The 13,449-nt window shown below is 43.9% G+C and overlaps 1 protein-coding gene across 1 annotated transcript in view; it reads right to left on the bottom strand.

Annotated features, from left to right (window-relative positions):
- The window catches only part of pcdh7b (protocadherin 7b), a 104,986-nt gene extending 96,288 nt beyond the window's left edge, over window positions 1-8,698 (bottom strand). The window contains 1 exon segment of the mRNA XM_020611381.1: window positions 4,749-8,698. Within this exon segment, the coding sequence (XP_020467037.1) occupies window positions 4,749-7,823 (3,075 nt within the window). The 5' untranslated portion in view covers window positions 7,824-8,698.
- Window positions 8,699-13,449: the final 4,751 nt, after the last annotated feature.

Below are 13,449 nucleotides of genomic sequence, written 5' to 3'. Positions count from 1 at the left end.
ATCTTCCTGACTTTTTCTCACAGTCTCCACCATTTCTGCCTCCATATCAGGTAAGTCTAATCCTTAGATTAGTAATTGCCTTAGAGCAAATGTATTCAAATCACCAAGCCAAATTATACTAGGAAATACTGCCCAGCTGCAATTTCACGAGCATTACTGTGCTCTCTTACTCCTTCCATTTTCTTTTCAAAACATACACAACAAAAGCCTGAGCAGCAGTAGATTGAATTAAGCTGTAATAGATCCAAAACAGTTTTGATAAAATTAGCCACGGTCGGCGGTACACAGCACCACACAAAGCACAAGATCTAATAATAATGTGACAATAAACAAACAATAAAACAACACATTGCACAGAATCTTATTTCTTACTACTAAATACAAGATTTCTGGATTGTTTTCTGGTTTTTGTCTTCCACCCGTGGCTATTCCTGGTTTTAGTGAAGCTGTTAGTTCATATTTTGCTCTTTTGATGTGATAATCAGCTAATTACTTGTGTGACTTTGGTCCCTTTTATACAGAGACCAGGTCAAACTGCCCTTCTTTATGGCAGCTTTTTACACTAAACTCAAAAAAGCTAGCAAACTGCACTCGTTTTTACACAGCCGCCAATATCCAGGTACCAGAGGTGTGATGCATCCCACAGTACGCATGCTCTCTTGGCAGCATTTTGGAGGGTCAAGATCGACCCCCCCACCCCCGTACTGATACCGTGCCTTTTATACAGAACAGTGAGGCAGAAAACTGGTGCAAAACTCTCACATCTGCAGTGCAGAAGGACCTTTGAAACGGTTCATCCTAGAAAGTTCTTGCTTGGATTCACATCTTATAAACCAACCATTACTTTCTTGGCTTTCACATATATGCTGACCTCTGTCAGCAACAGTGAGAGGACGGGGGATGACCAAACATGTTAAGCTCCTGTGGAACTTCTTATCAAGTAATTACCTTATTGAGCTCAATGAGTGACTGACTGCCTCACTGGTTTCACAGATAAAATCGCACAAGAGCCACCAGGGGACTTTAGTGGCTGAAAAACACAAGTGGTGGTGAATGCTAAAGAAAGCATAAATCAAAGGGCTGGACACTGATGTTATGGTTTCCTTAGTTCTATATACAAACACTAAAATTAAGAGAAGCTTTACAAGTTTTACTCAGGTCACTTGTGGGTTCTCATAGGTGTTTAGGCGGCTACATTTGCAGGTTTAAATAAATGGGTGAGAAGCAAAGTGCAGCATTTCCATATTGGTTTCCTGATCTACCTGGAGCCTGAAGGGCTGTTTTGGGTAACAACACCATTCAGGTGACCTCTATTTGCATTGGGATATCATTTGTCCTATATGAGTGTGGCAGGGTGACGATGTGCCCTATGCAAAGCAGCCATATTCAGCTTGTGCAAGAGAGGTTGTAGCTAGGAGAAGGCACAGGAGGAACAGCTGGCAGAAGCATGGGAGGTGAACCCTGGGAGGTGGGTTAAGGGCAATGTCCAGTAATATTTGCTGCATCAGCCCTGAGGCATAATAACCTGGTATAAGTGTGTGGACTGGGGCTTCGCCTGCCCTGAGGGCTGCGTTGCGAGAGCATAGAATACAGGCTGCTGTGGCTCACCGCTGATTAAAAGTGATCCACCTGGGCACAAGTGCTGCTTTGAAGTGCAATGATAAAACAAAAGCTGATGGCTTGTGCTAATTCTATGGTTAAGTGATTTCATTCCTCGCTACATTATGGTCGGACAGCATTAATTTCTGGCACTGAATGGAACCCAAGCTACTGCCAAAAGTAATAACGTTTAGTGTTCTGTACTCATCAGCTTCCAGAAGCAAGCTTTAAACAAAGGTATGTAAAGAGCATATACACCAAATATAATAATGTAGCCACACATGGTAAAAGACAGGCAAGACTATAAATAACACAAGCCGCAATCAATGGAGTTACAAGAAGAGATGAAATGTCAGGTCTGTTGCCCCTCCTGTTCAAGCCCTCAGCAGCTGCTGCATGGCATGCTGGCTTCTCCCTCACAGTTAGCTTAGCATAATGACTGTTTAAATGTATGACAGGCTAAAAAAAAAAAAAGGCTCACCTCGCTGATAAACTCCCTCAGTTGCCTGGTTACCTGCCTGAGCAGGTTGGATTAGGTAGGCAAGGAGATAGAAGGATAGAATCTGATACCTCAGAGTCAATGGTCAGCACTATTCTCTGTCACCCTCCCTATCTTTCTCTCTATCTTTCCACCCGACCCCAAGTCACTTGTGAAACAGTGGGGGCCATTCTCCATAGCACTAACAGGGCTGTCTTTCTTGTGCCTGTCTCTGTCTCTCTTTCCACAGATGGACAAAAAGAGAAGGAGTGGGGGCATGTATGTGCATGTTCTGTGTGTTAGAAACTGTCTTTTATCATCACGTGTCATAAATGTTAAACAGGTTCAACCTCATTTATGGCCAAATGTCATAGAAAGGTCTATTTTAAATCCAAGCTTAGTAATATGAATAAAGGTTAAGTAAAATTGTATTATCTTAATTACTAAGAAAACTAGAGAACATAAAACAGTCCACCATTAATGCAGATATTGCACAAACTGTCAGGTTAACTAAAGTACATAAGTGTTCTCGAGTTTTATTATGTCTTCAGCTGTAGTGGCACTTACCTGACAACAGAATATTTTTAGATGCAGCGTCGCTAAAATCAAGAGCGTGACTGCTTCACTACTTAAACTAATATAAAGGTGGCTGTTTAGTGCCATAATTGGAGCACATGAACACACACCTTTGCTTCAATTACCTCTCTTGTACAGCCATTAAATTGCTCCCTATCCACCTCAACTGAATTTATCAACAGTGAGTATTTACTGAGCCCATGGGATATAAAAGGCAATTTGAATACCTGCTATATTAAATACCTAACAGGGTGCCTCGCATAGATGCAATTGCCCAGCAAGCAGTTAAACACTTTTTAAAAACTACTTTATTAAAATATAAGTGTTCAAACTAATTGCCCAAAATCACCAAAAATACTCTGTGCAGACTGAGTTTTGTCCAAGGCACTGTATTGTAACAAATGCACAGTCCATAAAAGTTACAGGGGCATTAATGTAGAGTGTAAATAAATAATTATATAAGTGGAGCATAGTGACACACAATACATGCTGCTGCCGCAACAGCAAGTAGTGCCCTTTTAATTATGCAGGAGACATCCGAAAGCAACAGCGCTCCTCACACTCTGGGAAGCAGCTCACCGAATACACTATATTAGAAGCTGTTAGAGACAGAGCAGGGGAAAGAGAAGGGAGAGAAGCAATGGGGGGAGTGAAATGATTTGAGAGGAGAAATAGCAAGAGGGAGGGAAGAGGGATGTAGAGAGATGAGAGCGTAGATTAAAACAGAAACCACTGCAAGAATAAAGGCAAGGCAGAGAGCACCATTGTTAAGGGTATGGAGTGGAGGAGGCTGAAGAAAACGGGTGGATACAGTGCAAGCAAGGATAGGGCCAAAGGAGAGTCTGAGGGGGACAAGGCGACACCGGGCACAGAATATAAAAACAGGAGCATAGAGATATCTGAAGGAAAAGAGAGAGGAAAACAAAAACAGAAAATGAAACAAAGAAACAATCCAGCTGTGTTCTGAGAGAGAACAGCACTCCAGAATTCTTAAAGAGAAGCTGCTGACACCAAGTAAAACAGAATCAATAATTCATTAGACTGGCCTATAAAACACATAAAACAGTGTTCTTTTTCCTGAAAATGCAAATCAGCTGACTTCCTTCTGTATTAACTTTATTTCTAGCTGTTATTGCACCAAGCAGTGCAAAAACAGCCCCCAAAATATCTGAAAGACTGGACTGATAAAAGCACACACTCGCTGGAATTTAATTATCACATCTAGACCTTTCCCGGCAAATGGAAGAGTTGCTGAGAGGAAAAAGGAAGAAAAGCAAAAACAGAAGGCTAGCTGGAAGGTGGGTGAGAGCAGAAGAGGGCAAGTAAGTAGAAGACTGCATTTTGTATATACTGTATATAAGAAAAAACTAAGGGAGGAAAAGAGGCACAATATGGGAGGTGATATAAAAATGTACAGTCTTTCTGTTAGGTTGACGATTTGATGCAGACACCAAAGTGCAAATGAAAATATTAAATTGACCCTCCTGGCCACATTTTTCTACCCTGAGATGTAAAACTGACCCGCAACCATTATGAAGCCAATGTTTGTACTGCATCATTCAACCTTTCTCTCCTTTTTTTCCTCTTCACAAAATGAAAAGGTAGCCTTGTCACAGACAGAGGGCAGGGCAGGGCAAGGCTTGATATGGCTAAAAGGGGAGTGTAGTCAGTCAACCCCCTTCTGGGATAAAATAACTGCAAACCGAACCCTTATGTGAGCTGTCTACCACACGCTGACCCACATTTGCTGAGGTTAGCACTTGTGACACCGCTGATGGAAAAGGCAGCCTTTAACACACGCTGTGATAAAAGTGAAAAAGTTGGACAGATTTGGTCAAGTGGTAAAAATATCCCTTCCTTAGCTAATCTAAACCTTTCTCTTTCCTTTTCAATATTACATGTGAATGGCACTCCAAACCACAACAGATCAATACCGCTAACTTGACACACATTAGCACCATAAAGGCAACAAGACTACTGAGACTAGCTCTGTCAGAAAGCATTATGGTGGAGAGAACACTAAGAGGAAGAAACAGGAGACATTTAAGAGTAGTGGAGGGGGGGAAAGAGAGAACATGGAGATGTGTCTTCTTACCTGTTTGTTGTACTTGTTGATAGTTTGACTGCTGTATTCAGAGCAGTGGTCAGATCCAAGGGAAATGTTATCTCCGGTGCCAACAAAGGTATTGGCAGGGGGCAGGTCCTGAACTGCCTGGTGCTTTTTTCCAGCTGTTGGAGACTGAGGATGAAGTTGAACAGTGGGGAGTGGCGAACTAGACTTGTAGTGCCGGGCCAGATCTGGGCTGCCAGGCCCTCCGTTGACTGAACGGTAGCGGCCCATCCCTGGACTGTCCGACAGCTTTTCGCTGACGCCGTCGTATCGCTGCCCGTTGGGTTTGGAGGCCTCCACAGTGACAATGCTGCTATAGAGTGGCTGTTTGGACTTCTGTTTCTTCTTATCTTTCTTGGGCTTCTTGGATTTCTCATGTTGCTGTGGTGTGAAGAAATCTTCATGATCCTTCTTGCCAGCCTCGTAGCCATTCTTATTTTTGGGACGGCAATAACGGGCCATGACAACAACAAGAATGATAAGTATGACTGTCATGATCCCTGAAACTACTCCGATTACAATGCTTAACCGCTGTTTGCTGAGATCATAGTTAGGGTCACCAGCAATGTTGGTGTTGAGGGAGGTGCTCAGGCTCTTAGCCACCTGGGCCTCTACAACTGTGGAGTTGGAAAGAGTCTCATTAACATACACGTGAACCAGCGTGGTTGTGCTCTGTGATGGCTGCCCACTGTCGTTCACCTGGACCACCAGTCTGTGGAGGCCGTAGTGCTTCTGCTCCAGCTTTCCCACCAGTGAAATGACCCCAGTGCCCCCATCGATCTCAAACAGCTTGAAGGGGTTCCCTCCAATGATGCTGTAGTTCAGGTCTGCGTTGATGCCGGTGTCAGTATCAGTGGCTATGACAGTTCTGACTACCGTTCTGATGTTGCTGGAGGGAGGAAGAAGGGTGTAGGAGCTGTTTATTGGAAACGTGACCGTTGGCGCATTGTCATTTTCATCCATGACAAAGAGTGAAACTGTAGCGGTGGCAGATCTAGGGGGGTCACCACCATCCACAGCTTTAACACGGAAGGTGTATGTAGTTTTCTGCTCTCGGTCAAAGGAGAGGGTGGAGAAAATAGTCCCAGTATCATTCTCAATAGAAAAGATCTCCTCCTCCTCTTCAATGAAAAGACTCATCTCTGCATTTTGCCCTTTATCGGCATCAATGACTGTAACCATGCCAACTGGGCTGTTTGGCTCAAGGTTTTCTTTGACATAGAAGGTGAACACATCCTGCATGAACTTTGGTTCGTTGTCATTCTTATCGGCCACAAGGACAACCACCGTTGCAGAGCCCTGAAGGGTGTTTATGCCCTTATCTTTGGCTATCACTTTGAATTCGTAGCGCTCCGTTTGCTCTCTATCTAGAATGGTGTTTACTCGGATGTCTCCACTGTCTGCATCGATAGAGAAAATCCCATTTACTGATGAGTCAAGGGAATAGGCTATTTCGGCATTCTTCCCACTATCTGCATCAATGGCTGCCACTGTTGTCACCCTCTCGCCAGGGGCATTGTTTTCTGGAAAAGACACCTCTACTACATTCTGGCTAAAGACAGGAGGGTTGTCGTTAGTGTCGCCCACTCTAACAGTAAGAGAGTTATTACTTGCTAGACTTGGGCTTCCAGAGTCCACAGCCACTATAACCACATTGTATTCTTGTGTGGCCTCATAGTCCAGCGGCGCAGACGTGTGGAGGAAATATTTCTTTTTGTTCTGCTCACCCTCCATTTCACTGGCTGGTTTTAGCTGAAAGGGAACATCCCCTACCACTGTGCAGGTCACTATGCCATTTTCCCCCTGGTCTCGATCTGACACCTGAACTAAGGCAATGGGTGTGTCCACCACCACGTCCTCAGCCACACTGGCTACCCCGTCTTTTAAGAAAATGCGTCCAATTTTCCTTATTTCTATAGCAGGAACATTGTCATTCTCATCCTTGATGTTCAACACCACAGTGGCCTTGTCCATTTTGGGTGGCTGGCCTCGGTCACGGGCCATTACTGTGAACCTAAGTTGGCTCACTTCTTCACGGTCAATGCGGTGCAACACACTCAGCCACCCCGTGCTCTCATCCAACCTCAGCAGCCTCCTTACTGACTCTGTGGCTGCTCCAAACACATACTCTATTTGACCATTAACCCCCACGTCTGCATCTGCTGCTTTGAGCTGTAGTATGGGGGCACCAGGGGAGCTGTTTTCAGGTAGGTCAGCTTCGTACACGCTCTTCTCAAACCGAGGGCTGTTGTCATTCACATCAGTGATCATCACCCTTAGAATGGCCTGGGAAGAGCGAGGGGGGTCTCCTCCATCCCTAACACGCAATGTGAGCTCATAGGAGTCTCTCTGTTCCCTATCAAGAGCCCCTTTAATGATGAGTTGAGGCTGCTTCTCTCCATCAGTAGTGTCAGCAACTTGCAGTTCAAAGACGCTGCTCCTGCTTACACCTTCTTCAAATCTCCTCTTTCCCGAGTATGAATCCCCAGAAGAGCCCAAGCGCCTCGAGTTTTCCCCATTGTCCTGGATAAGCTCATATCTCTCTATTCCATTTCTGCCAAAATCTCTGTCTGTAGCTGTAGGCAGCAGATAAAGGGTTCCAATGGGTCTGTTTTCCTCCACGGACAGTGTCAAAACAGGGGAAGGGAAAGACGGAGTGTTATCATTTATGTCTAATATGATAACTTTTCCCTCAAAGAGGTCGACCCAGCTCTGGGCTGGCCCAATAACTGACACTTCAAAATCTATAAAACACTCATTTTCATCAAATATCATTTGGCACTGCGGTAATTTTTCACGGTCTATCCGCCTCTCATTGGTGGTGAGCTCACCTGTTATGTTGTCTATTTTGAAAAAATCTGAGCCTGACTCGAGCGTGAATGTCACCTCGCCGGACCCGGCAACAATGCCCAGGTCGGCGGCTACGTTCCCTACTCTGACATCGGCGGGTCCCTCCTCAGCCAAACGGTAGCGGAGCACTTGCTTTGCAGCTGGCTGATGCACAAGCTGCAGGATAAGCATGCAATAGTACAAATAGTCCACTGCACCAGTAGTCCTCATTGTTCTCCTCAGAAAAAAATGTCCACTTAGAATTGGAAAAATGTCAAAGAATTATTTAATCACTAATAGAAAGTCCGAATATGAAAAAGAAATGTCGTATTCATTAAGAGCAAAGCCCTCGGTTTCGGGATGTCTGAGACTCATCCCCCGGACGACTTCCTACATCGCTCCTACTGCAGCGAAAAGCAGCAAGTGCACGGGCTTTCCTCTCTCCTCTGCTTTTCCTCCTCCAGCACTGGATCTCAGTCGCTGTTACCGTGTTTTAATATTTAAAAAAACAAAACAGCAATGATATTAAAAACACACCAGAGTTGCTCCGTGCGCCCTGGATGGTGGCACAAATATGTCAGTGTCATGCGCGTAAAAACCAAAGCGTTACAGTCCGAACAACATATCACCAGAAAGTAAAATCAGTCCATATTGCGCCGTTTTACTCACAGTTTGTGGTTGGAATCTCTTGGGCTGCAATATTCCTTTGTCCGATAATATGTCCACATATGTCAGAGGATCATTTAAATGCCCGCGCAGTTTCCACACTCAACTTAAGACGAGTGCTGGCTACGTGTCAACTCTCCGATCTCGAGGATGTGAATATGAAGCAAATCACCTGTCCGGTTGCTTATTCTGCTCTTTTCCTCCAAGTCACTTACAACCAGTTCTCTCTCCTTTCCGAGCCAACTCCACAATGTAGAAGCCGATGAAAAATCAGGGTTGGAAACCCAAACGGAAAATTTTAAAAACAATGTATATCCGACGCAGTTTTTAGGAAACGTTGGTTGAATTCCTGCGTGTCCAGCATATTCAGCCTTTTCCCTCACCTGCAGATGCGCCGCATGTGTTGGTAGCCCCTATCTGCAGCACTGTGAGGGGGACTCACAAATGATATTGCAGTCTCTGTTTCTCTCTCTCTCTCTCTCCTTCTCTCTCACCCCTCTCTCCACCCCCCGCCTGTTTCTTCTCCTCCAGCAGCGCACGTAAACAGCTTCGGACTTTGGTCTTGATCGCCAGGTCCAGAGTTCAGAAGACAATATTTGATGAAAAGGGACAGAGGAAGGAGATGCCTTAATATGGTCGATTGCACCGGCATTTTCTCGAGACGTGGCTCGGCACTTTGTGAGCACAATTGGGATGCTTCATATTTATGTTTAATGGTTCTGTGGACAATGCGGCGAAATGTCTTATACAATAACTCGTGTATTTTACTTTATAACGGGGCTTGTGTAGTAGCGTTATTACATTTTGTAGCCTGTGCACTGTGGTGTGGACTGTTAGTTTTGCCGCAACAGATTCCTTGTGTGGCAAGCAAATTGAAAGCATAACTTTTACGCGCTCTTAGGTTGACACAAGTTATCTGTTTGTTGTTTTTCACTGTGATATGAAAAGGCTCCGAATGTCTGTCCAGCAGTGTAAGGCACGTCTGCAGGACAGACGAGACGGGATGGGGCTGGCTGTGTGCGCACTGCTGTGGTTTCCCTGTGGTTACTAATATGAATGCGTGTGGTCGCCAGTGGCTGTGCTCTCCGGCGCAGAGGGCTCGATGCCTGTATGCGGTTCCCTCCACTCGTCATCTAGGAATCTGAGATTGTGGTTATGAATGTATTTAAGTAAAGAGGCATAAAGACAGAAATCCCTCCTGCATAGCCCCTTCCAGATGATCTGAGCTAGGCTTTCCTTTGCGGCCGCTGCGCAAACCCAACTCCCTGTGTGAGATTTGTGTGCGCGGTGTGTGTCCTACCACAGCTGCTATCCACGTGCTGGTTATGGGTACACTGTAGAAAAAGCCTTCATGTGATGCTGACGGCCGTTCTGTCCAGCATCACGTTTAAATTCCTCCAGAGGCGCACAGCGTAAGGTAGGTACATGAGCACATTTTCGCCTTTTGCGTGGATTCATTTACTACAACGCGTAGGTGCTTTTGCACTGCTGTGTTCGATGCAAACGAAAAAACAAAATCTGGGTTTTGTGGCTTTAATGATCGTGCGTGAGGATTCCCCCCTCTAACTTGGAATTGGGGAATGCACTCCTGTTTTAATGTAGGAATAGTGCGTCGCTGCGGGTGTCTGTGAAATTATACAGTGAATGAGTGAGTGGGGGACCGAGGGAGGTGAAGGAGGGAGGGAGGAGAAGTGGGGGAAGAGGAGAGGAGGCAGCAGCTGCATCTTTCTCAGACGGCTGTCTGAATTCCAGCAGTGGCTTTATCCTTGCTTACTAGCGCCCTCTATCGTCAATTTAAACTCAAACCCCCACGTCTGGCTGTGGTAGGAGCACTACAGCAGAGATGGGGTAAATCCAGTTATGTAGTGTATGTACTGTGGGCAGCTGGATGTGTTCTTTCCATCCTTTAATTGATTCCTTTTTACACCATAAACAATAGTAGTTGATTACAGTCTGGTATCTCAGAAGGTGTATATGAATGTAATGAGGCAGTTTTAATGACTACAAATTTTTCCATCATATTCCCATTATAGCCAACTGGCTATGAGCTAAAAGGTTTTTATGAGAAAGACAAATATGTGTTGTTCAGCTATGCAATTAAATTATTATATTTAATATGGCTCATGCTGAAAAAGGCAGAGATATATAAGACTGAAACTCACTGAGTTGAAAATTGATCCAGTTTGGGTCAATATAGCAGCAGTGATTTATTTCTTATATTACTGTTGGTTTATTTACCTCAGATAAAATATAATTATTCTGAGTCAGTGGTGGTTGCAACAAGCTCAGTTTTCACCCTAAAACCACCACAAATGTATTGTTGGTAGTACCAAATGACGTGCACGTGACGTTCCAAACTGCACACACAGTCAGAAACGACACGCAGAGCTGGAGGCAATATGATGATATTTTACTTTGAAAAATAATCAAAAATGAAAATGACACTAACTCTGGGTGATTTTTTTAAAAACTATTTACTGTATTGACCTAATTTGGGTTATCAGTCAAAAATTAAGAACAGTCACGTGTATAGTCTAATCAACCATGAAGGCAATTTTAAAAATCATATTTAAAAGTTCACTAGATCAACCACTCACTCAAAAAACTAACAGTGTGTCTCAGGGCCTTTGGATTAACCAGGTACAAAGTGGAACCGAGCATGTAGGCGATTATGAAGCAGTGTTTACTATCAGGACCATGAAGATCAAGGCTCAAAACCATCACCAAAAATCATTATCATAGTTGTGTGCAGCATCGATCTTGCTCTCAAGTGGATGAGTGGTCTAAAATGACGCTGGGGAAAGCGCTCGACGCCGTTACAAAGACCTCATCAGTGACAACGAGATGTTAAAGTGACTCATACTCCCATGCAGTGACTGATAGCACCAAATTAAAACAAGTTCTGATAAGAGATTATAATGTACATCACTTCTTTTTTTAATCCCCAAAAGTAATTTTCTGACTGAATGCCGTGCATATTAAACATATATTGTACGTGTTAGGTTATGACTGGATGGGAAAATGGCTGTAGCACCTGAATATCTTCTTTATAGCTGATTATCTTTGCTTATGCCCCATAGACAGTCTGGAAGTGTTAATGAAATGTAGGAAGAGAAAATGAAAAACCGCACAGTTGACTGAATAAATGGTTTCCATTTTATAAACATAATAAGAGCTGAAATGTCTCTACGTTCTTATTCCTGTCTTAGTTCATGCTTGTTGTGAATGCTGTGACACTGTGTTGGCTGTCAACGTGAAATGAAATGACACCAGTGAGCTTAGGGTCTGACTCTCCATGAATATGAATGGAGAACAACAGAGGAGATGGAGGAGGAGCTGTAATGTACTGTAAATGTTTGTCTATATTTACCTGGTAGAGAGCGTACGCCACACACTGTTACACCTCAGCAGCATGGTACTGGTACTTATCTATTCATACACACAATTAAGCAACCAATGAGTTTTGTTCACTGTTGGTCACTTTTACTCACAACTTTTTGGTGCTTCGTCAAGGGAAATTCAAAATTATTATCATAATTAAAGGTCTTGTGTGTGTATTCAGTGCTTCTCACCAAAATACATGATTTGTATCCTTGAGGTCCAACAATTCTGTTCTACTTTTAATGTTTATATGTTTTCTAGCTTGCAGCATATTCTTCTTTTGTGCCTTCACAGGGATAAACTGTCAATCAAAGGAATAGCATGAAACCAGAGGAAACGTGCCTATTGCGCCGACCCTGTGTGTGCATTTATCGACCCACTTGTAAAAACACTGTGCCATCTCACTACCAGTAGTCAAAAACTCCCACGCGGTGCCTGTAATAAAGTCAGAGCAAGTTTTTGATCCTACTCGTCTGTCAATAAGACCGCATGGTGTGCAAGAACTAAGAGCTTTTACTTTGAAGTAAACTTTAATACCATCAGTTGAGTGATAGTATTTAAGTCAGTATTTATGAATGTAATATCACAGTATTAAAATGACTCAACACCCCATCACTGTGACTGTGTATCACCTCGATGAAGCTGGATTTATGATTGGCTTCAGAGGAACGGTAGTTTTAGCCTAACTTGATTACATGGTTTGAACCAGGGCAGGGTTGCCTCTTAAATGCTGTGTTTACCGTGTTTGCTGCTTTGAGAGTGTGAAAGATGAGACAAGTGAAAGACCAGTGAAATCCAGTTCACAATCCACAGGAAGCTGTGACACAAAAGAACAGTTTGCTTTTCATACATACAGGACTTTGTGCAGCTTTTATTTTTAGGTTATTGTAAAATGCTATGCACGAGTCCTTAAGTGACTTTTATATTTCACCGGTTTTGTATGTATATTCTCAAATCCCTAAACATTTACAAAGAAATTTGGCTTTACTTCCCCTGTACTGGGTGAGTTGCTTGGCCTCTTAATAATTCAGTAGACTGTTTCTTTGAAATGGGTGCTTGACTAATCATACTGTGTTGTTTTTTGCTACACTGAGCCACCAGGTCTTTGGGACTTAGTGCAAATGTACTCAATTAATTATGTCGATGCGACTTGCAGCAGGAGAGAGGTGACATTTAAAAAATAGTTGAGAAACCGTTGCATGTTTTCTCCAGTGTGTATCAGTGAGCATGAAATCGGGCTGAGACGTGGAGGCAGAAAGATGCGATGTAGACTGAAAGCTTTGGATGATGCCTCTTGGTGATTGACAGTCTACCCTATCAGAGCTATCTTAGACCCAAAATTGCGCCCACTCAATGTCTTATCAGTGTTATGGCGACACCTTCTGATGTTAGAGCAGTGAGCCTAACCCTTAACATAGCATCTATGTGTGTGTGTGTCTTCCTTCCTGCCTCCCTGTGCGTATCCGTACGTGGCTTTGAGTGGGTGCAAGCACCGATTCACACTTCAGATGCGTGTGTATAGGTTTTCCCCTGCATGTTGCTGTGCGGATGTGTCAGTCATTGTCTCTAGCTGAGCCTTTATGGAGTCCGTCCCTGTGTACTCTCTGACTGCACAGCCTCAGGACAGAAATACAACCATCTGTCAAGAATGTGTAAAAAGTCAGCTGATGGCAGGCGGGCAGCCGTCCAGGCTGCTCTTAGGCAGCTCTTTGTAGTGTTGCCCAAGAGGTAATAAGTCACAGCGTCCTCCGCTTTGAATGGCAGAGAGAGTCATCAACAAGGAGTGACTCAACAACACAGAGAAGACGTG

This window comes from Monopterus albus, unplaced genomic scaffold, assembly GCF_001952655.1.
Source record: "Monopterus albus unplaced genomic scaffold, M_albus_1.0 scaffold112.1, whole genome shotgun sequence".
Classification (NCBI taxonomy): domain Eukaryota; kingdom Metazoa; phylum Chordata; class Actinopteri; order Synbranchiformes; family Synbranchidae; genus Monopterus; species Monopterus albus.
Note: the sequence above shows the minus strand (reverse complement) of the source record. Positions and strands in the feature narration are given on the sequence as shown.